The sequence below is a fragment of the Tachypleus tridentatus genome, chromosome 13 (assembly GCF_004210375.1).
Source record: "Tachypleus tridentatus isolate NWPU-2018 chromosome 13, ASM421037v1, whole genome shotgun sequence".
NCBI classification, from domain to species: domain Eukaryota; kingdom Metazoa; phylum Arthropoda; class Merostomata; order Xiphosura; family Limulidae; genus Tachypleus; species Tachypleus tridentatus.
The window spans coordinates 25,972,096-25,998,479 of record NC_134837.1 but is presented as its reverse complement, the minus strand read 5'-3'; the positions used below and the strand labels follow the sequence as shown (position 1 = coordinate 25,998,479).

Below are 26,384 nucleotides of genomic sequence, written 5' to 3'. Positions count from 1 at the left end.
CGAAACTCAGGACGGCTTTGTGCATATAATCGTATGTGATCACGTGTAGCTTTGATTCAAAAACCTTGAAAACAAGCTACTGTGAGATCCTATTTTCATTTCCACGTGGTTTTAAATCCTACAAGAATTCTACAGAAAATAAATAGTACACAGATGTCTTCAGAATACATGTTTACACCTTGCTATGCACACCAAGAAAGGAATAACCTTGATTTTTGTTATGAACAACACAGTGCTTCACATTCGACTTTGTGTGTGTTGCTTTTTTTCTCAGTGTTCTAGATCGACTTTTTAAATTCAGAATGTCTCACGATCACTGATTTTACTGGGTCATGGTAACACCACCACATGGTATAAAAGTAGACAAAATAGACGAACAGTCCAAGTCGTCCACAAAACACCACAGTAGCAACATGATCGTTAAGGTAAGAACTGTATTTTCACGTTGACAATTATTAGTATTATAAATTACTAGCCCGTGAACTAAAGTATTAGCTAAGTTTGGTGTATTATTAATATTGAACACTGAATATACATAACATTATTGTTCACGCAGTATCTCGCATAACTTTATTGTTCAAGGTTTTTTATACCTGGCATAGGATAAGAATAAAAATATAAATAGAATAAACATAATAAAACTTGGAATTCTGATTTTTTTAGTTTTTAATAATATTGTTTGATTATCTTTCGATCATTTTCTTGTATTACTAGACAGTTGCTCCATTTTCAGAGCTTTTAAAGCAAACAAAACAGATGATAACAGTTTCTCATTATTGTATTTATTCATAAGATTACGTATGTAAATACATATAGCTTTTTACGTAATATTTTTATGTTTTAATGGATTTATTTTTCAGATTGCCACCTTTTTCGCCTTACTAGTTGTCGTCCGTGGTGGTCTGTACCATGGTTTAGCAGGCGGTTCTAGTGTCAGTTCTCGCCGCCAGGATGTAAGTAATATTTTATTATCCTATAAAGTGACGTATTTTTGCCATAAAGAGTAATAACAATATATTTAACGAATGAAATTCAGCTAAAGGTAATAAGTTGAAATACATAACATATTTACCCACCAATGTTTAGTATAAGCACACATGAAATTTTTGGATAGCTAATTGATTTAACTCGACTCGAATGAAAATTAATGAAGGCAAATGTTTATTGATTGCTTCTAAATTTTTTAAACACAATTTAAAATATTACAGGACTTTGGTAACTACGCCTTTAACTACGACATTGTTGACCCACTCGGGGCTACCAATGGCCGTTGGGAGGCTGGAGACGGATACGGAAACAAACGTGGAGCTTACAGTCTGACTGACATCGACGGTCGTGCCCGCAGAGTTGAGTACGTTGCTGATGGTGCCGGTTTCCGTGCTGTGGTAAAGACCAACGAGCCAGGAACAGCAGCTAGTGCTCCTGCTGCAGCCGTTGTGGCGTCCAGCCAACCAGGTGTTGTCGCTCACGGACCTGCTGTAGTGAAGGCTCATGTTACTGCTGCCTCTGCCTATGCATATGGAAACCCTGTTCACGCCGCTGGTATCTATAGGGCTCCTGTGTATGGAGCTGGATTCTTGAAGTATCATTAAATGCACATATGTATTTTATTAGGTTGAGGAATAATTCGTGAGCGTTTTTAAATAATTTCATTCAAGCATTACATGCAAGACTATACAATACTTCAATGCATGAACACATTACACCCAAAACATTTATTATGATACTTTATTTCATGTAATACCTAGGTATATAGTATGCATTGTTTTAAACGAAATTGCAAGAAATTAAATGCGAAAAGCAGATGGTGTCGAAAATGCTCGATTTTGTCCACTTGACATTCCATTTAATGAGCTGAAAATGAAAGCAAAAATTAAAGACATATGAAAATCAAACACGCCATCTATTAGAGCAAAAAATTATCTACCAAATGACATGAAATATTTTGCGAAAGCGTTTCATTTATGAATATATTTTTTTAACTTGAAAAACGCTCACGAATTATTCCTCAACCCAATAGTCCTTTCATTAAGATATATCAATGTATACACATATGAATTATCTTAAAGAATATTCTGTTTCGGCTACTAACATTCTGAGCTTCAAATTCTCGACTACCTAAACCCGAATTCTTCCCGAGTATTAGTATCGTATCTTTATTTACACAAAAGTCTTAACTTATTGCAGTGTGCTGAAAATGATAGCGTGTGAGACAGAACTGTATCGTTCTGTCCACCGAGGGGAATTTTTGTATGCACTCACAACTGCCTGTATAGTTTGTATTTATGTAATAAATCTTATTTGGTTGGTATAGAAGAACTTGTATCAAATACTTTTCGCGTGTTTTTCAACATAGCATTTTCGAGAATAAAAGTGCCATTGAAAGTCGAGCTGTGAACCAGCTGAATAATTACACCTAATGACTCGATTCAATACAACTTGTTGCACGTTGACGTTAATATTTATTTATTTTTTTATAAATATAAAACTTTTGTTTTCTTCTCTTTCTTGTTCATCAGCACATTAAACACGACAAGACATTAGCTGTGTGTTTCGTACCAACACAGAATAAAATTTTAAAAATATTTTCTCAGTCCTAGCTCTTCAGAAAGAACCCGTATACATTAAGACAATATTTGAACAATGTTCAGCGAACTACCTGAATGGAAATATCAGGATAACTAGACTGGAAACTGAGAAAAGTATGAAATTCTCATCAATTTTGTTTCATAAATGCACATACTTGAGTATAAGAGATTTCCACATTTATAGCTCAGTTCACAAACTATGTACGGTTTTACACAGTGCTTGAAGTTAGAGCCTTTAGTTGAGGTAGTGTGCAACTGGTTCGCTTCAATACGATTCGGCTCATCATGGCCGAGTAGTTAGGGCGCTCGACTCCTAATATGAGGGTCGCGGGTTCGAATCCCCGTCACACCAAACATGCACGCCCTTTCACTAATGGGGGCGTTATAAAGTTACAGTCAATCCCATTATTCTTTGGTAAAGAGTAGCCCAAAAGTTGGTGGTGGGTGATGATGACTAGCTGCCTTCCCTCTAGTCTTACACTACTAAATACGGCTAACTAGATAACTCTCGTGTAGCTCTGCGCGAAATTCAAAAACAAACAATCAACAAGAGTCTCTGGAAACTACACGTCTGGAATCCCCCTCTATGTTCTTGAGATAAAATAAAATAATAGTATTATCTATTCTGACATTTAATCTTCACGACATAAATAATCTGCGGTAATGTCGTAAATTGTCCAACACAATACTGTAAACACTGTTTCGGAGGTCATGCAACTTAATGATTTTAAGTAGTATAACCTTTACAGCATTTTGTATTATTTTGTTCACTGTTTTTTTGTCTCGAGCGTTGGCTTTGATTCGACATGGAATTAAGAATCAAATGCACATCAAATTACTTTATTAAAACTACCCCATGTCTTCGAATGTGTATTCTATGGACCCAAAATATCAGTATTTAAACGTAAAATGCAGTCGTTATAATAAAAGCATGCAAATTCACAACGATGCATAACTTACTAGACCCATCAGAACCATAAACAGTGTTGATACATATTGCACGTCACAACTATATAGGATCGTCTCCTTCGTTAATGTTATTTTGACTTGATGTCATGACCATTAGCCTAAGCTACCACCTAAGTGCAAATTATTTAGGTAGGATATAACCTAGTATCTGATAATAAAAATAATTCATTCATAATTAGGATCAGGTTATCGTGTTCACTTCTAACCATGATAACGATTGGCCTATCATTACAATTCCTAATTATAAGACCTGTATTTTGATCGATAGACCGATGCTTAGGAAGAAATGTTTATACTTGACAGAAACCATTAGTTGCATTAGGAATAACAGATTTCAAAATCGTTATCATTTATAGGTGACTCAGTTCCAGGTTACGGTTTAAGCGGTGAAAGCTGGAGAACTATTGAAAACTAATAGGTCTAATATTTGTGATGAAAATCACTTACGCTAAATTTCACCACAGATATTTCAATATACCTTCCTACATCTTTTTACATTCTGAAAATATAGTTAACTTCAGATTAATATCTATAGAATAATATAATGAAAGTCGCCTGACCTCAAACCCTACTGTTATTAGGACATATTAATCTCCCTGAACTAGTGGTAATACTAGACCAATCTCCAAATTACTAGTACAACTTTCTAGTAACAACAGACAATTTGTATCAACAGCATAAGTATCTATTGGTCTTGTTTTCCGGACTAATATTTGTTGTATACATAAATTTCTATGTTATTTCATAAATACAAACAATGTGTTTTACAATAAAAATAAGTTAAAACTTGATAAATTATTTAACTATTTACTATAAGTTGACTCGTGAGAACTTTCAACTCAAACCTCCAACTTATTCAACAACTGAGAAATACGAAAATATTTCTAACGTTTTAATTTGATAGTCGATTTGCGACAATTAGCCACTATATTGTTTTATATTACTCTTAATTCTACTTTCTATGGACCAGATTATTCTATTGTATGGTGGAAAAAATAAATAACTAATTTTTTCGTTAAAAGACCAACATTTGCAAGCAAATGTGACGTCTCTTTCACGCAATTCCAACATGGCCAATTTTTAGAAGACAATAATTGGAAACTGTCTATTCCAATGCTTGGAACGTGTAAGAAGGTATCTTGGTGCTAACTCTCATGTAAGTTGGTTGAATAGTTCACGAAAACCCAAAATTGTGATCTTCTTCACTAAAACATTGAGCAAAAGACAAAAATTCCAAAATTCTCTATAGATCTGATTGTTACCTTAAAAAAATGTATCTTTGTACTGAATTACAAGTAAATTGTCTAACATACGTTGGGGTAATTGCAAAAAGACTCTTAGACTATGCTTTTTGTGGTGTCTTGTCTCTTACAGTTACAAAAAATTGGCAAGTCTACCACTTTTCAGATCAATGTGTGGGACCTGTAGAAAAGTACCTTTGTACCAAATTCCAAGTAAATTGTTAAAATATGGCCGTGTAATTTACCCCCACCTTCCTCCCAATTGTATTTTCTAGTGAACTCTGACTTCTCTAAAAAGATTAAAAATAGGCAAATACAACTTTTTAAGTGAATGTGTTAGGCACATAAAACTTTATATTTAATCTTGGTTGTTGCATATGTGATCACACAAGAGCCGAAAATATACATTTTTGGGTTGTTTTACCTTTGATCTCGTACAATATTTAAAAAGAGCTTAATCATAAAAACGGAAAACATGTCTAGACCTATAAGAACAAAATATAACCCTACCAAGTTTCTAGTTAACCCACCGAGAAATGAAGAAAATAACAAGTGTTCGGAAAAAAAAATACAGACAAATAATATGTCTCTCTGCTGAGACATGATGGTATGATCTTACTTACTTCTGCTAAGATAAAAATAAAAAGCAACATCAATGAAGAATACGAAAATCAAAATAAACTGTTACAATTCGTGATGACAAGAAACCTATTTGAAGTAAAAATGTATCTCAGGACGGTTTGTGGGCATTAACACTTTTACAAATAAAGCAGAGAACAATGTTTCAATCTCAAGATGACTTAAGAAGGTCGAAAAGGTGTTCTCTGTTTTATTAGTAAAAATGTTAATACCCATACCAGCTGCCCTGAGATACAAATTGTTATTATATCTATGATGGAAGTTGTGAAAGCGGTTAATGTATTGTTTGTTTGTTTGTTTTGAATTTCGCACAAAGCTACTCGAGGGCTATCTGTGCTAGCCGTTCCTAATTTAGCAGTGTAAGACTAGAGGGAAGGCAGCTAGTCATCACCACCCATCGCCAACTCTTGGGCTACTCTTTTACCAACGAATAGTGGGATTGATCGTCATATTATAACGACCCCACGGCTGAAAGGACGAGCATGTTTTGGCGCAATGGGGATGCGAACCCGCGACCCTCAGAGTCGCACGCCTTAACACGCTTGGCCATGCCAGGCCTTAATGTATTGTCGACGACAGTTTTGATTTTCAGAATGTCACAAATATATTAATATATGTATTGGAATACAATGAAATCTTAAAATAAATAACAGAATAATAAAATACACATTTAAATCACACTAAACCACCATATCCACAGAGAAGTTGAGGTGCAATATCGTGACTTCTTTCATTGTATAGAAAATTATTTATCTTTAAATATATGTTATTAAAAATCAAACTTATTACAAACGCTTCAATTTCTGTACATTTTGTTACACATTACGTGGGGAAGGGGTTTGCCACAAAGGAGAAAGTTAGGCACATAAATGAGGGTTTGGAAAGTACCGGACAACGAAGGATATATAATATTTTTTTCGTTTACTACTAGGTTCATTTAAAAAAAGGGCTTGACTACAACAGATTCACGAACGTACAAATATTTATTTACAGAAAAAATAATATAGCTAAAACAAAACCAAGTTTTCAGTGGTATGAGTCTAACTGATAAAAGAAAAATTAAGACCTTATTCAAAAACTTTTATCAACTCGATATACCACCCCCATAAGTACATTTATCACTATAAGTAAAAATAAAATTGTCCCAAAGTTAACAATAAAAGTTAAAATAAAATTTGATTCATTGACGACCAACACGCGTACCCCAAATCACAAGAATGGCATTGTTAAGCCTAATAAAGTAAAGTTAAACGCTCCTACACGAAGCAAACTTCAACCAAGCTCAACAAAATCAAAACAGTGTTATGTTAAACTTACACGTTACCTAAAGTTTAACTTATTAGGAAATACTAAAAGTTAAAGAAAAGTTAAATTCACGTTACTTTAAAAGTTATTGCAACTGTAGACTTAACTATTGAAGCTTTAATATATAATATTTCTTCCACATATCTTCAAAGTTTATTGTTGAAACTGTATCATACATCTCTTCATCCCAGTTTTAAGTTTACTGTTACTTGCATGACGTATCATTTCCTTTTTATACGTATAAACTTTATACATGAAATATAATTGGAATTTATATATAAGTGGATTTTTTATGTTTAATTTGGTCTAACCGATCACTTAAATTCTAATTGTTAATCAGTAACGTAGGATATAGCCAAATTCAGGGACGTAGATCCTGGGGGATGGGGGATACATCCCCCTTCATTTTAGGTGGGGGTATGGTGCATACAATCATCCCCCCTACAGTTTGGTTTGTTGAATTGTTTTATTGCGTCACAGGCCTACAAATTGTGTGTTTGTTCTTGTGATTCTCGTGTTCTTACCAATCGAATTACATAATTAGGCCTAGATGTAGGATTTCTCAGTAGCCGAAATGTACATCTTTAATATAGGTATGCTTCTAAGCTTTTCGACCTAAGCGATAGTTCGTATTAGTCAGTAGGCCTAAGTATAAATGCAAGTATCGTGGCAACAAGATTACTCTGTGACTGCATGTTTACAGCTTTCAATCTCTGATTACCAATTTGCAAATTGAACAGTCCACATAAGTGGTTGCAAAAATCATTTCCCCCATCGGGTGAAAAAATCTACGCCCATGGGCCCAAATTATTAATTTTTATTTGGTCGTCGTATAAGCGATTAATCGTGACAGCGATTGACATCTCTTTGTCACTACCTAACCACAACAACTGTATTTTGACAACTAGGCAAATGATTGTGAATAAGTTAACAGAATCCAATTGTTTCTTTAGGAATAAAATACTTCGAAATATATTTGTACTTACTGTTCACAGATTATCCAATTATAAGTTGCGGTTTACATGTCGAAAGCTGGGAAAGCGTTAGAAAACGATAGGCCTAATGCATCTTTATTTCTGTATGTATTTGCAAACTGTACATTTGACAACACACTTTTGACGCTGCATCCTTTTTTTTTCTCCGTTTACAAATTTTGTGTTGATGTTGTAACATATTCTTTCTTTTCTATATATGTAAAATTTATACCTAACATAGAAAATGATTTCCTTTATAAGTTATCAAAACAGCAGTTTCCGATGTTTAGGCTTAATACATATTACTTGATTATTTATAAATCATTTAACTGCCCCCCTCCCACAATGATACAGTAGTAGGTCGGCGGACTTACAACGATAGAATCCGAGTTGCGATACCCGTGGTGGGCAGAGCAGATACAGCCCATTATGTAGCTTTGTGAATTATTACAAACAAACAAATAATTTTTCCACGTTATTGAGTTCAACTAGACAGTTTTTCTACTTTCAAAAAGGTTTTAATTCACACAGTTTATTAAACGTGTGAAAGGTTTTTGAAAAAGTAACACTATTTTTCTTATCTTAAGTTCTAATCATAGGGCGAAGTGTGACATAGAGGGTATCATGCATTTTACACAATTTTTTAATAACGTAGGGCCTTTTTAAGTTTTCGTTTAATTTGTTTCGTATATGTTTTGGTGTATATATAAAACTGTTTGGATCGTGTCCTTATGATTGGCTTTTTGTATTTCCTGTTGTCAGTAGCAGTTAACACCTATTCTACTCTGCTCTAGAACCTCACCTTTCATTGCCGTTTGAAGGATATCTGTATGTTCCAGCCAATAGATACTATACGACAATGTTTAATCACATGGTGATGCTATCGTGAGAGAAATGATACCACATTTTTTGCAAAGTCGCAACTTTTATTCTCTCTCTCAGGCCTTTTTGGTTATCCAAGTGTTCAGTTTCACCAATGACTGTCTTGAAATAAAGCTGTTGACCAGTTCACTAATCCAACAGAAGTAGCACACTGTCTGTTTGTTTTTTCTTTTTGTTGCTGTACCATTTATCAAGACTATTTCACCTAATTTTAATTCCAGTCCCATTATTTTTCTCTCCACTTAAAACTCGGACACTTTTTAAATTCCATCACAAATTCCCTGTTCGATCCTCTAGTTATAAAGCGGACATATATGATATTAACACGGAAATCAGTTTATCTGAGAGCATTGCAGAAGTATTTAGATATATATATTTCTTTGTGTATAACATTTCCATCCTTTAATTGGTTCCATTTTATCATATTGTCATACTTGTGCCATAGTACCTGATGCCTGTTGTAGTCTATTTCTCGTTTTGCCTGGGGATATAGTGTCACTTCTCTCCACCTAGACGTAATAACATTTTATTTCTTTATTTGTATTGTATTGTAAAAAAACAAACAAAGTTATACAATGGGCAATTTGTGCTTTACCTACTGTGGGTATCGAAATCCTACTTTTAGCGTTATAAGAATATTGACTTATCGGTGAGTCATCAAGGGTGGGGAAGAGTTACTATCCCCTTAACAGATGTTATTGGAAGAAATCCTGCTGAAGGTAATAAGTTGAATTATTTTGAATGCTTACCTCTCAACATTTGTTGCTATGGTTATGCATTATATTTCAGAAAACCTAGTTAATTTAACTTAATTCTGAAGAAAATTGTTGAATAGCAATATTTTTATATTATTGGTAAATTTCTGAACAAAATTCAATTTTTTACTAATTTTTTAGGACTCTGGGGGTTACGACATTGTTGAATCACTTGGGATCACCAGTGGCCGTTGGGAGGTTGGTGATGGATACGAAACAAACGTGGAGCCTACAGTTTGACTGACATCGACGCTCGTGCCCTCGAATTTGAGTACGTTGCTAATGGTGTCGGTTTCGGTGCTGTGGTAAAGACCAACGCACCAGGAATCGTCGCTATTGCTCCTACTGTAAACGTTGTCGTCGCTCACGGAACAATTGTAGTGCAGGCTCGTGTTTCTGCAGGCTGTTTATGGATATGAATTCACTACATACCATACTGGTATCTATGGAGCCCCTCCCTCCAATGCTGGAACATATCGAACCCTTGTTTTTGCGGCTACTGTCTATGAGGCTCCTGTCAACGGATATGAGCCCACCGATGGGAATCGAGCCCCTGATTTTAGCGTTGCAAATCCGTAGACATACCGCTGTACTAGTGGGGGCTGCATACATGCATTTACTTCTTTCGTTAAGAACTTCTCATATTCATAATTTAAGTTGGAAATCTGGCTGTAGTGATTTTTAGAATGAATAAGTGTACAAACAGTTGTGGAACAAAATAAAAATCTATTTCACTTTAAAACTTATAAACCAACCAGACAAATTAAACACGGCGAATAAAATTAATGCATTAACTAAAAAAAAATCTGTATTTACAAATAATCGAAAATTAAGGGTTTAAATTAATTGACATTTCAATGTTTTGCTAACTCAACCAAGCAACATTCTTAGGTAAGAAACACTTCAAGTGTTAAACTAACTCAGGGAAATACCCCAGTTTTCTTTCTTTATTACTGGAATTTTATCGCTGAAGATATAATTTAAACTAGGAAACTTTCTTGTTTTATTCGTATACAAGAGGGTGAAGTTAAACCGTGTTTGAATTTCCAGTTATAATTTAGCAGTGTAAGACTAGAGGGAAGGCAGCTAGTCATCACCACCCACCGCCAACTCTTGGGCTACTCTTTTACCAACGAATAGTGGGATTGACCGTCACATTATAACGCCCTCACGGCTGGGAGGGCGAGCATGTTTGGATTACGAGTCGCACGCTTTACGCGCTAGGCCATGCCAGGCCCTATACCAAAAAGAGTTATAACATAAATATCTTTGAATACCAAGTATGAAAAATATAGAGGAATTCAATACCTCCAGGAAGTAATTTTAAATAAATACGGGCTCGGCATGGCCAGATGGTTGAGGTACGTGACTCATAATCTTAGGGTCGCGGGTTCGAATTCCCCGTCACACCAAACATGCTCGCCCTTTCAGCCGAAATTCCAAACAAATTAAATACAGTCAGAGCTACCTTTTACATTCAGTACGTTTCAGCGCGTTATTTTACATAACGGTCTGCAAATAACGATATACTGAGTGTTAGTGTTTAATTTTTTACACTAACTTTCATGTTTATGAAAGGAATGTAGGTCTAAATAATCTGCATTTTGTTTCTCGTCAGTATGTCTTATCATCAATATAAACGAGTCAGAAATAAATCTTAAAATGAAATCTTTACTAACCATTAAAACTAGATAAATTTACCAACTTTAGAAGTACCCATCCTATCAACTTTCTAAAAACTAACTTCTCCCAAATCTGGGGATTGATTCTCCATGGTGGATAGAGCGAAGAGGGCTCATTGTGTAACTTTGTCTAAAACACCACAATCAACAACAAAGATACCCTCCTGGACTATTTATACACCAAATTAGTTGTGGTTCTATGACTTTGTTGTTGAAAGAATCTCTTATAACATACGTATGGGTTACTAGAAACATTACCAATAATTTCACTAATTATCGATGGGATTTCTTTCAAGTTATCATGGAAAACAAGTGTTTCCGCCATTTTTTGATTATTTATGTTCACTGTTTATTGTAACAGGCAAAATTATAAAATGACCAAATGCAATACAATACGTGAGCATCATCGGAAGTGAATGGTAAACAGTTATACATGTAATGATTTTAGTTTTAAAATAGTTGATTTAATTTAATGTTATCAATGTTTATTTGACCAAATTTACTATGAATAGTATTATGGGAGGCAATATAATTACTCGATCACTCATTTTAAGTGAAGAAGTTGTAAAAACATAAAGAGAACTTTTACAATAATTGTTTTTACTCAAAAGAAAAAAAAATATTTTATGAAAGTCGGTGTTTAGGGTTGGTTTAAATACATTTTTTGTATCGCGGGTTTTTCAAGTCAGAAATGTTTGTTAACTTTAAAGAATGCCATGTTCAGCGGTTTACAGAGTGTGTAATTCAGTCACACCCTTTGTAAGAATATATGGCCTAGTGAGAACTGAGACAAGGTCGTCGCTGAAAGTATCGTACCAACCAATACAGCTCGTTTTCAAGTTTCCATGCCCTCTGGCGGGGGCGATAACACTTAGTACAATCGAACGTACCATTTCAATATACGACCTAGACTCCAACATTATTTTAAGATTATTCTGTAATTAAGCTAGTTTTAATAAGAGAAGCTTATCTGAAGTCATATTTCCAATCCATAGAATATATAATATCTTCGTTCAATAAAGCAGCTGATATATTAATTTTTAGACAGCATTTACTATGTATCTCTGATGGACGGAATACCTGTTACGTCATTATCGTCTGCCGATTCCTAAAAATTAAATAAGCAAAATTCTAAGTTTGTATTTATTTTTGATAATATCAAATGTTGATAAACAAATATAATTAATAATGAAATACACCTTTTATGAAGCATATTCATTATCAAAACGGCAAACAAGACACGAAACATTTGTTAAACAAATTTCTCATTGTGTTGTCTAAACACAATCTAATCACAATGAATGTGCATGACAAATTTTATTTGATCACAAATATCTAACTGTAATATCTTCTTTGCAAAAAGTACGACTTCAATGCAAAATATGCTATCTGTTGAATTTGATAACAGTTCCCCTGTTTAACATAAAGATCACCACAAAATTCAGAAATTAAAAAGAAAAATCCCTTTAACTGTATGTTATCATAACTGTGAAAACTTTGTCAAAAAAACGTGATTCTTTTTGCCATCACCAACTTATCTACGCGTTACCAAAATCCAATTTTCATTTATTAAATAAATAATCCAAGATCCCACTAAGGTCTTTCTAAACGACTTGTTAACGTCAAGCTTGCAAACAATATTGTGAGATTCTGGTAAGGTTTTTGTTAACACCAAGCTTATGGACAAATATCCAGAACTCTAGTAAAGTCTCTTTAACTAAACTATTAACGCCAAGCTTGCAAACAACAATGTGAGATTCCAGTAAAGTCTTCCTGACTGAACTGTTAACATTGGACTTGCAAACAACAACGTGGGATTCTATTACGACCATTTTTGACTGATATGATAAAAACAACCTATATTCTTTCTAATTGAACTGTTGACGCCGAATTTGCGAACAATAATTTAGGGTTTTAGTAAAGTCGTTTGAGGCTGAATTGTTTGTTTGTTTTTTGAATATTGCGCAAAGCTACAAGAGGGCTATTTGCGCTAGCCGTCTCTAATTTTGCAGTGTAAGACTAGAGAGAAGGCAGCTAGACATCACCACCCACCGCCAATTCTTGGGCTACTCTTTTACCAACGAATAATGGGATTGACCATAACATTATAACGCCCCCACGGCTGAAAGGGCAGGCTAAATTGTTAATGCAAACAATAATCTTGGATTCTAGTAAGGTCTTATTAGTAGAGATGTTGTGTCAACTTTGCAAACACTCACCTCTGAATTCTTATAAGATTTTTCTGGATAGATAGTTGAGTTGAGATTTGATACTTTGGGGAATAAGCTGACAATTATTATAAGACATTTCTATTAATGTCAGTAAATAACCATCTACATCTCCAGAAATTACCTTTATCAGTTTAATATTTCATTACAACTGCTTCGCCAGAAGTTATCGATATCCTGCAAGTTCGCGAATTCAGAATCTTCCAGGTTATCAGTTAACTCCTGATAAAGATGTAATACCGAAATCGATATAAATAATGTTTGTGCTTGCCTGTCCAGAACTTTTTTCGCAAAGTTCTTAATCAAACATTTCAGATCTCGTAACGTTAGAAAGGTCTATGTCCGAGGATTCCAGACTGCTTATTGTCTTTTCCACTGATAATTATCTTACCTGTTTTTCCTTAGTCAAATCTTTTAATGCAACGAGCATGGTACACGATGGCACAATGTCTTTGTCAACACGTGACGATTGATTTCGATTTCAACTTTAGATTTTTTTCTTTGCAAGGCATTTCACACTAACAGCACTTAACCCGCACATAATTTTCTTTAAAAGTGATTATTACACTGAATGCGAATTCTCGACTCATTTAGGTTTAAAATATTCATGCATACTTCTTTCAAAACCATATGCTTATTACTTTGTGAAGATGCATTCAAACGCTTATGCATATTCAGGTAACTTTCGCTTCATCAAAACTTTACTATACAATAATATGTGTGTGTGTTTTCTTATAGCAAAGCTACATCGGGCTATCTGCTGAGTCTATCAAGGGGAATCAAACCGCTGATTATAGCATTGTAAATCCGTAAACTTACCGCTGTACCAGCAGGGAATTTTGCTATAGTTCACATTAGTTTCGTTTCATAGATTGCTATAAACCCCTTTTAGCTATTTTTTTTTACTACGAGCTTTGTTCTTCAGTTTTGCAAGTTTCTTCAAAATCGTTTCGTATATTGAACGCTCATATCTGTTTTACACTCTGTACGCTATTATGAATTCTATTTATTACTTTACTTGCAGGTTTATTAAGTAAAATTACGTAGTGTAGTTTTATCAAATAAAGTTTACGTCCACATGAGTTTGTTTATCTGACAGCGTAAAAGACTTTCAAATTGGCCAGAATTTAACTATCTAACACATAGTGACTACAAGAGAACATAACTTAAATAGCGAGAGTGAAAATGATAGAATGAGGAAAATGCAAGCAGAGGGTATGAAAACTGATTGATATAAATACATTCTGTAGATACAACTATTTATTTTAGTGACATTAATAGAAATTTTGTAGAATATCTTATGCTAACGACAGTTTCACCATGCAACATCACAATATACTATATAAGACTCAAATTCATATTGTAAGTTTTTATTCCATCTACTCCAATGCTAGTTTAAATCTAAAATATAAACAGTTTTATCTGAACTAACCAGCTTGTGGGTAATAAAAAACTTCGAGCTATGATACTTTACATTCAAAAGCTAACTGTATAATATGAATATCCTGAATAATTTGTTGAGCTGCACGAGACCTCAACGAACTGTAACTTCTGGAATGTTCCGACCAATAATTGAACTGGAGTGAGAGGCAGAGAAAACTACGAATAAGGATAATTACTTAAACAACCGGGAAACCCTAAATCATTTAAACTCGATAGGAAATAGAATAGAAAATATAGGCGGTTATTGTCTAAATGAAATCACTTGAATGTGTGCCCTACCCGAGTCGGAACAAGATAAAAAATATCCTTGAATTATTTGTGTTATCATATACGTCTAGTCCGTAGCAAGCGTTAAAAAACGACCTCGTGTTATAAAGTTAACAGTTTTTACTAGGTCAGTATGACGTCACATGGTATTATAAAAGTGGAAAGAAAAGCAGTGAAACTTAACATTAGATCTAAGTTGTCCAAGGAGCCATACATCAGAAACATGATCACCAAAGTAAGTCATACAGTACTTTTTAACAATTGCAGGTTGTATTTGAAATCACGTTTTCAATGTTATAAAGTTTATTCATAACTTATTGCACAATGCCACACAAAATTAACATTTTTATTCTGAAAATTTTCATGAAATTAATCTTTCCTTTTATCACAGGTTAATTTATTTATTCATGCTAACTGTTATCTTTGTAGATTGCCATCCTCTGCGCTTTGGTAGCTGCAGTCCATGGTGGTTTGTACCACGGTTTGGCAGGTGGTTCTAGTGTCAGTTCTCGCCGTCAGGATGTAAGTAATATTTTATTATATTTTCAATACGAACTTTGCGCTCGTAAAGATATTTTTAATTTTTTGTTAAACGCTAATGTAAGAAAGCTCGCTAAAAACTTCATGGCGGAATTACTTAGCATATTTACCTACCAGTACTTAGTGCTATATTTACAGATTACAATTAACTATGAACAGTTAACTTAATTTGAATAGGAAGTAATGAAAGTAAACAATTATTGTTTTGTCGTAGATTTAAAAGAAAAAGTTTCATACAATATTTTCAGGACTTTGGTAACTACGCCTTCAACTACGACATTGTTGACCCACTAGGAGCCACCAATGGCCGTTGGGAGGCTGGAGACGGATACGGAAACAAACGTGGAGCCTACAGTCTGACTGACATCGACGGTCGTGCCCGTAGAGTTGAGTACGTTGCTGATGGTGCCGGTTTCCGTGCTGTGGTAAAGACCAACGAACCAGGAACAGCCGCTAGTGCTCCAGCTGCAGCCGTTGTGGCCTCCAGCCAACCTGGAGTTGTCGCTCATGGACCTGCTGTAGTGAAGGCTCATGTTGCTGCTGCTCCTGCATATAAAGCACCTGTCTATGCATATGGAACCCCTGCATATGCTGCTGGATTCTATGGATCCCCTGCCTACGCTACTGGAGTTTACAAAGCCCCTGTTTATGCCGCTGGTATCTATGGAGCCCCTGCCTACGGACCTGGATTCTACAAATATCATTAAATAACAAATATATATAAAACTTTCTCTATTAATTGATTTCACGTACAAATTATCTTAAACAAAACTCTGCCTCGACTACTAACTTTCTAATTTACATATTCTCGACAACCGTAAGACTAATCTCTGGCTGTCGATTGGTATGATGTCATTACTTCCCCAAATCCCTGTCTTACCGCTGACTTCCCAAAATGTCTGAAACTGAAAGAGAACTTTGTCTTTGTACGCCATCCCTCAAGCTGAGGCTTTATTTTAAGAACTTTTGCTGTTGTTTAATTAGTGTACAGTTTGTATTTATGTAATAAAAATGACTTAATCATCACAGAAATACTTGTTTTGATTACTTTCTCTTTCAACACTACGTCTTGTAGAGTCAAAGTAATACTGTGTAGAAAACGGGGCGACAAACTAATTATTTGTATGAATAATTACGATAATTAACTACTTGTTTTATTTAAGTGTGATAATTCATCACACTTTAGCACTGATAAAGTGTATTTTAGTTCTTCTTGTAATAAAAGTGAGTTTATTATCACAGAAACACTTGCTTCGATTATTTTTCTTTTCTCTTCCATTATTACATTTTATTGAATAAAAGTGCCATTATTTATGCATGTTTATAATTAAGCACAAAACTACACAGTGTGCTATCTGTGCTTTGTCCATCACGGGAGCCTAAATCCGGATTCTAGCGTTTTAAGTGCGCAAACATTACACTGTGCTACTGGAGGGTAAAACTGTTAATACATTGAAAATGAAGCAACAAATTATTTCTCTGGGTAATTAACAGCTCGTTTTACTTACGTGTGATAATTCATCACACTTCTAGCACTTAACGAGATTTTTTCATGAAGGTTGTGTGGTTTCTTATAGCTAAAGCCACATCGGGCTATCTCTTGTATCCACCGAGGGGAATTGAACCCTTGATTTTAGCGTTGTAAGGCCTAAGACTTACCGCTGCTTCCACCAGGGGACCTTTCATGAAAACAAAACGTTTTGTTTCTTTTCTTTTGTGTGTATCAACGTGTCGATCAGTGTAACACATTTGCTGTGAGCTTTTATCAGCATAAATTTTTTTTACGTTCTATATTTCAAACTCTACAGTTTACTTGTGTTGATGTTTCTCATCAGATAATTCAACAGGTTTTACAAATATAATATATTTATCAAGAAGTTGTTTTTCAACAATTAGAAATAGTATAAAAAGGAACAAAACTATTGCTGAAGCAGGTTCTGAAGTAATATCGTAACCTGGACCAAGACATTGAATGGAGCAATATCCCTAAGTCTATCGAATCAAAGGGGATCTTCGGCCAGGAGAAGATAAAATTCATAAAAATCTTAATGAGTAATTGAAAAGGAAATGTTCCAACTGTGTTATTATGATATCAAATACCTTAGCCATCTTATATAAATCAATAGTTTAATACTTTTATTGAATGTGTTCTTCTTATTGGCCATTGAACAAAAACAAAATAAAACCGTAACTTTAGAGAAAGAACTGGCTGAAGCTTTCCCCAGTGTAACCGTTACTGTTTAACCCTACATAAACATAGGGTTAAGAGATCATGCATTAAGGCCCGGCATGACCAGGTGGTTAGAATGTTCGACTTGTAGTCGGAGGGTCGTTAATTCGAATCCCCGTCACACCAAACATGCTCGCCTTTTCAGCTTTGGGAGTGTTATTGTGTCATTCAGTCCCACCATTCGTTGGTAAAAAAGTAGCTCAAGAGTTAGCAGTGGGTGGTCATAACTAACTGCCTTCTCTCAAGTCTTACACTACTAAAGTAGGAATAGCTAGCGCAGATAGCTCTCGTGTAGCTTTGCGCGAAATTCAAAAACCAAATCAAACCAAACCAATCATGCCGTAAAATGAGGACATCCAAAAATAAGCAAAGGTCGACATCGAAAAATGAACAGTTGGTTGCCGTAGGGATGGTTTCCATCGAAAGTTACATATTGAAAATGACTGATTCCGGAAGGACAGTTAGAGATTTTACTGTACAAAACTAGTCAATATAGATAATGAGGTACGTGCATGTTACTCAAACTATGGTCAGTAAATAGCATTAAACTTTTATAGCTTATTTATATGCCCTTCAAAGTCCTTAGTGTATTCAAAGGATAGGGTAATCTAATGTATATAATAAATTAAGACTGTGCGATAATTCAACGAAAAGTTAGAGTATATGACAGAGAAACATTTTAGGGACACAATATAAGTTAATAAAATCTTCAATATAATATATACACTTTAATGGTGTCTGTATAGTTGAAACGGTTTGACACCCTGGAACAGTGAGATGGCCTGGAACATGTAACTGTAGATATACGAGTAAGACAGCTTAAAAATAGAACTATGGATAAGACGTTTCATACAGTCTGAAACATTAGCTAAGAAGGACTTAAACAGTCTCGAACTGCAACTTACATGATCTGAAACAGCTTGGCACTATTGATAAGACATCTTAAACAGCTGAAACAGCTTGACACAATTGATAAGACATCTTTAAACAGCTGAAACAGCTTGACACAATTGATAAGACATCTTAAACAGCTTCTGTAATCTCTACGTAGATAAAACGGTTTGAAAACAACTAAATGAAATCGAGATAAAATTGTCCGAAATTGGTTAGAATTGTAGAAATGAAGGTTCCAAACAGGCTTGAACTGTAGATAAAATGATACAAAAGAAGTTGGAACTATGGAAGCAAGACGGCTTGAAATAGGCTCAAATTGCAAATTAAGTGTAATTGTTGATAACAGCTTAGCATACTGAATATTACTTTGTAGGGATTTTGAGGTAATCGTGTATCTTATAAGAGAGTATTCAACTACAGTTAAGCATTCTTTATCATGTTTTGGAAATGTGATAAGAAGTTTGGATAAAAATTACATAGGATGTATTGAGACACTGACTAGAGTTGGTTTTAAGTTAACTGGGGTGTTTACCTTAAACTTTGTAGCTTTACCCAGCTTTTCTTGTAAGGGGGAACTACATGCATTGACAGAAGCTGCTTTGTTTTCATCAGTATTTGTCAGTTTTTCACAGACACATAACCCTTACCCTACTGTTAATTGTGTTATTGTGTCTTATATTGTATTGTAAAAAGCGAAGGGGCCATTTAAACATTTCTCATTAATTTCAGCATGTGTCTTATATCTTTTTCTGTGATTTAACTGTTGGAACTCAATAGGAAACTCTTGAAAAGTCTAGAACCTCTTGTTGTTAGCGAACTTCACTTTTACTTTGCAGATGGTTCGAGAGATACGAGAGGCGAAAATACGGTTCTGAAACTCGCTAACGGTGCAACTCAATAAACCAACCGGTATCTTTGAACTAAAACTATTAGTCAAACGATTGACTAATTATGTTGATATGTGTCACGAATGCTTTGTTCTTGACCTTTGTAACTCTGTGAATGGTAAATATTTAAATACAAAACTAGTTTTTGTATATATACACATGAAATGTATCTAAAGTTAAAACATAATGTTTCAGTTGGAAACATCTGCCATAAAACCTAACTGAAGTGAGACACTTAAAATGTTTCTCCTGCTCTTTAAATATGATATACGTTGAAATTGAAACGCTTTCGTTTCAAGTATTTCATACGATTTATCAACTAAACCCTTATCTCTCAACGTACCTTAGTTTCAGCCATAACTTTGCGGACTTAAAACTTTAAAGTTAGGGGTTCGATTACCCGCGGTAGAACGAGGTTAGGTAGCTCAATGTATAGCTTTGCACAGAAAAAAACAACAATAAATAGATGATTTATTCTCTTAAAAAGGCCCGGCATGGCCAGATGGGTAAAGGCGTTCGACCCGTATTCTGAGGGTCGCGGGTTCGAACCCCCATCGCACCAAACATGCTCGCTCTTTTACCAACGAATTGAACGTCACCTTATAACACCCCCACGACTGAAAGGGGCGTTACACTAGTCTTACACTACTAAATTAGGGACGGCTAGCGCAGATAACCCTCGAGTAGCTTTGTGCGAAATTAAAAAGCAAACAAACAATACTCTTAAAAATGTATTGACTTGGAAGATCAAATGATATAAAGTTATACTGTTTTTATTTGATGGAATTTGTTACACGTATACAGAATAAACCATGGATATCACAGTAATCTTTCTATTAGTTAACTAGTTGTCAGAACATTTTAAGATGTAAACGTTTTTGTTTTGTTCCTTTTATTTTAGGAGAAAACCAAACTAGTCACAGTTTAATTTCTAGTTTCGGTCAATGATAATTAATACGTTTATTTGATTCGATAAAGCTTAATAAATTGTTTAATTTTGTGTATTCTTGTTGAACTGTCTTTTACTGACTTGTGTTAACCTATTTTGACTTGGGTATTTGAAAAATACGCAATATTAATGAAACAAGTTTATTTTTCTGAATTATTTAATGAAAAAAACTGATGTCAAAACTGGCCATCTTAGAGACTTTTTGCATTCGTCCATGAATATTGGCCGGTTTTATTTCAAAACCATATAGTAAACAAATATTAGCTTTAAACTTGCAGCTATTTTATATATTCTCAAATACCCCAGGTTCAAACTTACATGTGTAATGATTTACTTGACTTCAAAAAGTGTGAAAAGCGAAACTCAATGTCTCAAATTAAACTGTTGATAATTCGATACTCTGAATATGTCAGTGTAATTGATAAAAACGGCTGAAGTCAAAGAAACAAAACGTTTTAAAGTATGCCTCAAAAGTTGTCTTAACTATTTGAAAAGAAAAATCTGTTTTACAACTCGATTTAATTTACGATGTATATAGTAAAGCTAAAAGAGGGCGTAAACCTTTCATAACGAAAGGAAAAGATCGATAACAAACTTAAATTTTACAAATGGGAAAAGTTATACTTTTATGTGAAAAATGATACAAATGCAACTCTTCTCTCATACCTGGAAACCTCACGCTTTAATTAAACAAATACATATTATATAATTAGAAACGTAGTGAGAACGTTTGGGCAGAAACTTGAGGAGAAACTCCGTATAAGTAACTGTCGTTCCAATTTAAGAATAACAATAGAATCCTAGCTGATGAAAAGGGAAACCAAACAGGACAGATATTATTTACAGTTGAACTCTTAAACTGATGTCAAAATAACATATCTATCATATGTTTCACAAAAATATATCTACAAAACATAAATAATTATTTAGTGTTATTTTTAAAATCCAGTCCAGGAAGGAAGACTTTAGTAAAACCCAACAGAACAAGCAAGGGTTCCAACAGCGTAGGCGAGAGTTCCATAAACACTCGTGGAAAGGGTGGGTGACGCCAAAGCTGGAACAGAAACTGTATTTTTCACTATAGCAGATCTGGAACGACAACACTTGGTTGGTTGGATACCACAATGGCTGCTGCAGGAGCACTAGCGGTGGTTCCTGGTTCGTTGGTCTTTACCACAGCACGGAAACCAGCACCATCAGCAACGTACTCAACTCTGCGAGCACGACCGTCGATGTCAGTCAGACTGTACGCTCCACGTTTGTTTCCGTATCCGTCTCCAGCCTCCCAACGGCTGTTGGTGGCCCCAACTTGGTAATTAATATCGTAGTTGAAGGCGAAATTACCAGAGTCCTGCATTTTGACATCTGAGCAGTCCATCTTGGCTTTAGTCACTAGGGTGCACAGAAAGGCAATGAAATTAACTGATACATTTCCTTCTCGCGTATTCAAATCGAAGGATCAAACGTAACACAGAATTCAGTAGACCTCATATTTGTAATAAAAATCAAGTTGACTGCAAATGTTTTGAAACTTATTTGAATGGACGGCAACTACTTGTTGACTTCTGAAGACGCAAAGCGGAAAACTTTCGAAAGGTTGTTCTTTACACTTGTGTTTCTACAACAGGCAGTTTCCGTCCATTAATACTCTGACTAAACAATCTATCGTAGAATAGCTTTGTTCGTCACATTATTCGTAGTATTTGTTTTTTTAGGCAATAGATTCTATAGTTTGAAGGTTGGAAAGAAAATATGAGTTTATCCTGACCAGAGTAGAGGCAATAGATAACTATAAGTATAAACTGTATAAAATGACAGCAGCATTTTAAGGGTAACATTAGCTTCAGTTCTCAAGGGATACATTAGCTAATACTGACTTTCAGAAAGGTAGGTAAAAACAGTGTTATTAGGGCTAAAATTAGTGGATTAAATTGTGCTGAAATTTTTTTGTCGAACCACAAATCTCAGCCTTTGACTTCTACCACTGAGACAGAGAAGAATGTGAATAATAAATAGAGGTTATAGTTGCAGGTAATTCTTTAATAAGTATACAGATAGGATAGTCTGTGGGGTAAATCGGGAGAAAAGTATTAGATTATGCTACTTAGGAACACGGGAGGAGTATTTGACTCACAAAGCAAGAGATATAATAAAGGTCGCTGGGTCTAAATACTAGGCTTAGGTCAGTATGTAAGGATGATCAGACTGGTCGGTTTGACTTGAGGGATCAGTTCAATGGGGGGGAGGAAGATCTTTGGAATGGATGGTCTATATCTAAGTAGGGATGACTGGCTTGCTTGTAAGGGCTATTAACTTATCTGAAAAGGAAGTTTAAAATTAGGACTAGAAAGTGGAGAAGCTAGGACAAACAAAATGCAGAAAAATAACGTTTAGAGAAAAGTTCAGGGTAGGCTCAGTTGTTGGTATTGCAATGACAGAAGTATAAGAAATAAGATGGATAACGAAGGATTTTGATATAAGCTGACGTAATTAAACATGGTTAAATGTAAACAATTTTGATGACAGAAATTTCTTTGAAGTACAGGGTTAAAAATGTTTTAAGAGTATCCTAAAGAGAGAGTGGAGCCTAGTTTTATGTGTAAAATGTGAGTTACATCCCGTTGAAGTTGAGGGTTTCCGTTAACTTATCTAAAGGGAAAGATTTTAGTGGGAATTTGTTACAGACAACCAAGCTATATTGATGAAATTGATGAGAAACTTTGCAGTAAAATTGGTACGTCAGTGTTAATGAGGTCATAATTATTGGTGATATTAAGTTCAGGTATATAGACTGGAGAAGTTTTGAGTAAACCCATGAGGGAAAAAGGTTTTTTGAACTATTGAAGATGGTTTACTTCACCATTGGTTTAAGCAACAATGATATTTCATATTTACTGGTGACTTCTAATATAGGAATGATCGAAATGGTGAAAATTGGGGAACATTGTGGTGCAATTGATAAACAATGTTCTATTAAGTTCGATGTTTTGCTACATGAGATCAGGAATAATGGTTACAAATTCCAAAAAGAAAATTTTGTAAAGATGCAGAACGAATTATTTTTGGTAAATTGAGTAGCTAAGTTATTTGGAAACACTGATATAAAATGTGGAAAATTAAAACAGTTATTAAATGTTTAATGTAAACGTATTCCTTATAGTAAAAAACCAGGCTCATTCACAAAGGGTATAATGGATGAAATTCATGAAAAGCATTACAAATTTAAGTTGACTGGCAGTACTGGAGATTTAGAAGGCTATAGAATATCAAGAGAGTTTGTCAAACGGGAAATCATGACATAAAAAGAAAATATGGTGAAAGGTTGGCAGAAAATATAAATATTAAAAGGATATTTTGAGTACATTAAAGATTAACAAAATATTTGGATGGGTCTTAGAAAGATCATACAGAAAGACTCATATCGGATAACTATGAGATGATTGAGTTATTAAATTCTGTTTTTTTTCCGATATACTAATGAAGGGTTAAATGATATTCTCCATCTTTAAGAGTTGACACATGTAAACAAGATTGAACAAGATTGTCACATTAACTTTGAGCTTATTAAGGTAAAGATGGGAAGTTTCAAAAGTGTTAAGGGTTCTGGGTCGTATAATATTTCCTCAAATATTTTCAAGAAGGTTAAGAGCTGTGTATATAAGCCACTTAACACTATTTTTGTTTTTGTCAGCCCTTGAATAGTGGGTAGGTGCCAAAGGATTGGAAGTTGGCTAATGTTACTCATATTTTCAAGAGTTGTAATGAGCATTGTCCCAGTAATTATATACACATTAGTCTTTCGTTATTTGTAGAGAATATTTTGAAAGTCTAATAACATTTTTTTTTGAAAAGTAATTTAATAAAGTTTAGATTTTATTGGTAATCAACATGATTTTATTAAGGAAAAACTTGCCTTAGAAACCTTTTGACACGCTTTGAAAAGGCTATTGTTTGTGTAATTCATGATAAAATGTTCCTGAATTTTGAGAAATTTTTTGGAAGATGCTGAATAAAAGGAAGGCTGGTAAGAAATGTCCCTAGAGATGTAGGAAATAAGTTAGTTAATTTTGCTGATAATATTAAGGTTTTAGGTGTCGTAGCTGTGTGGAGGTGTTGGGTGTCAGTGGTTGTGTGGAGGTGTTGGTGTCGGTAGCTTTGTAGAGATCTTGGGTGTCAGTGGTTGTGTAGAGATCTTGGGTGTCAGTGGTTGTGTGGAGGTGTTGGGTGTCAGTAGTTGTGTGGAGGTGTTGGGTGTCGGTAGTAGTGTGGAGGAGCAAAAAATGCCTTTCAAAAGGATTTAATTAATTTAGTGAATTGGACGAATAAATGGTACATGGTTGTTAATTACAATAAACGTAATATAATGCATGTAGGTTATCATGCATTGAATTATAAATATAATTTGGATGTGAATAACCATAAGTGTTATGGGAGTAAAGAATACTGATGTGATGATTGATCAATCTATTAAGCCACTCAAACAGTTTGAGGTTCCCAGTTGTAGGGCAAATAGAAATATTTAATACAATTCTAAAGAGGTTGCACCTTTACTGTAAAGGTCATTGATTCGGCCACTTTTCTTGCACCACTCTCCCTTGAACAACTAGAAAGATATAAAAAAGTGGATTGCTTGAAATTTCCAATTTTTTTCAATAGAAGTTAAGACGTTAATAAGAAATGCGAAATAAAAAAGCGTGTTATTGAAATACTAGTCAGTGATGATTTGTTATCTGAGAAAGCATTAAGGGAATACTCTAACGTCTCCTCTACCCAATCGTGGTTAAGTGATAAAGATAAGCTAGAAATCCAGCTAAAATTGAAGCAACTCATACTTGTACAAGCTCGTATAGAAGCTGAAAGAGAAAATAAACGTCTCGAGGCCAAGAAGCTCATATCGAAGCCGAGAAAGAGCAATCCAGCAACGAAGCAGAAAAAGAGAAGGAACAAGCTCGTATCGAAGCCGAGAAAGAGCAATCCATCAACGAAGCAGAAAAAGAGAAGGAACAAGCTCGTATCGAAGCCGAGAAAGAGCAATCCATCAACGAAGCAGAAAAAGAGAAGGAACAAGCTCGTATCGAAGCCGAGAAAGAGCAATCCATCAACGAAGCAGAAAAAGAAAAGGAACAAGCTCGTATCGAAGCTAAAAAAAATGGAACTTAAGCTCAACACCAATCCAAAAAGGCAATATGACAACTTTGAACTTAGTCGATATATTAAAGTACCTCTATTTACTAAAAATGAAGTTGAGAAATATTGATAAAGTTGATAAATCCATGGAATAGCTCACCGAAAATGATCATTATTATTATTATAAAGTGTTTTAACTGATAAATCACATGAAGCTAATGCCACTCTCTCTAGAGACGATTTTCAGAATTATGTTATTGTTAAAGTAGCTATTCTCAAAGTCTTCGAGTTATTACCAGAAGCTTATAGCCAAAAGTTTCGAGATTATCTCAAGCAAGATTATCAAAGTTATATCGAATTCGTCCAGGATAAAAGTTGTTTTTCTATCAATGGCAGATGTTTCAACGAACTAAAACAATTGTGTCTAATTGAGGAATTTAAACATTGTGCATATGACGGTGTCAGATCTTACTTGGATGAAAACAGAGTTGAAACACTACAGGAAGCAGCTGCTTTTTCCGATGATTAAACTTTGATGCGTAAACTCACTTTTCTTAAAAAGAACTTTTTATCATTACAACAAAAACTTGCATCTGCTCATTCTACTAAAGCTGAGGATTCTTTCAAAAATAGCTTCTCTAGTTCAAAATCTTCTTACAGACGGAATAAAAAAAATACCAAAATTATCAAGGCCTGCCTGTCATTTGAAAACAAAAACAAAAACGAACAAAACTGGTCATGTTATCTCCGATTGTTGGTGGTTGAAAAAGAAAAACTAAGAGGT

General features: G+C 34.6%; 2 protein-coding genes across 3 annotated transcripts; both read left to right on the top strand.

Annotated features, from left to right (window-relative positions):
• Positions 1–292: 292 nt before the first annotated feature.
• On the top strand, positions 293–2,319 carry LOC143238543 (cuticle protein 14-like). Of its 2 annotated transcripts, XM_076478876.1 has the most exons (4): positions 293–425; positions 861–953; positions 1,209–1,422; positions 1,474–2,319. In XM_076478876.1, the coding sequence occupies exons 1-4, from the start codon at positions 333–335 to the stop codon at positions 1,590–1,592; spliced, it is 519 nt and encodes a 172-aa protein (XP_076334991.1). In that variant the 5' UTR covers positions 293–332; the 3' UTR covers positions 1,593–2,319. The 2 variants fall into 2 exon arrangements, with proteins under 2 accessions (XP_076334991.1, XP_076334990.1); XM_076478875.1 differs by having other exon boundaries at positions 1,209–2,319.
• Positions 2,320–15,065: 12,746 nt separating this feature from the next.
• On the top strand, positions 15,066–16,545 carry LOC143238832 (uncharacterized). Its single transcript, XM_076479401.1, has 3 exons — positions 15,066–15,208; positions 15,403–15,495; positions 15,762–16,545. The coding sequence occupies exons 1-3, from the start codon at positions 15,107–15,109 to the stop codon at positions 16,218–16,220; spliced, it is 654 nt and encodes a 217-aa protein (XP_076335516.1). The 5' UTR covers positions 15,066–15,106; the 3' UTR covers positions 16,221–16,545.
• Positions 16,546–26,384: the final 9,839 nt, after the last annotated feature.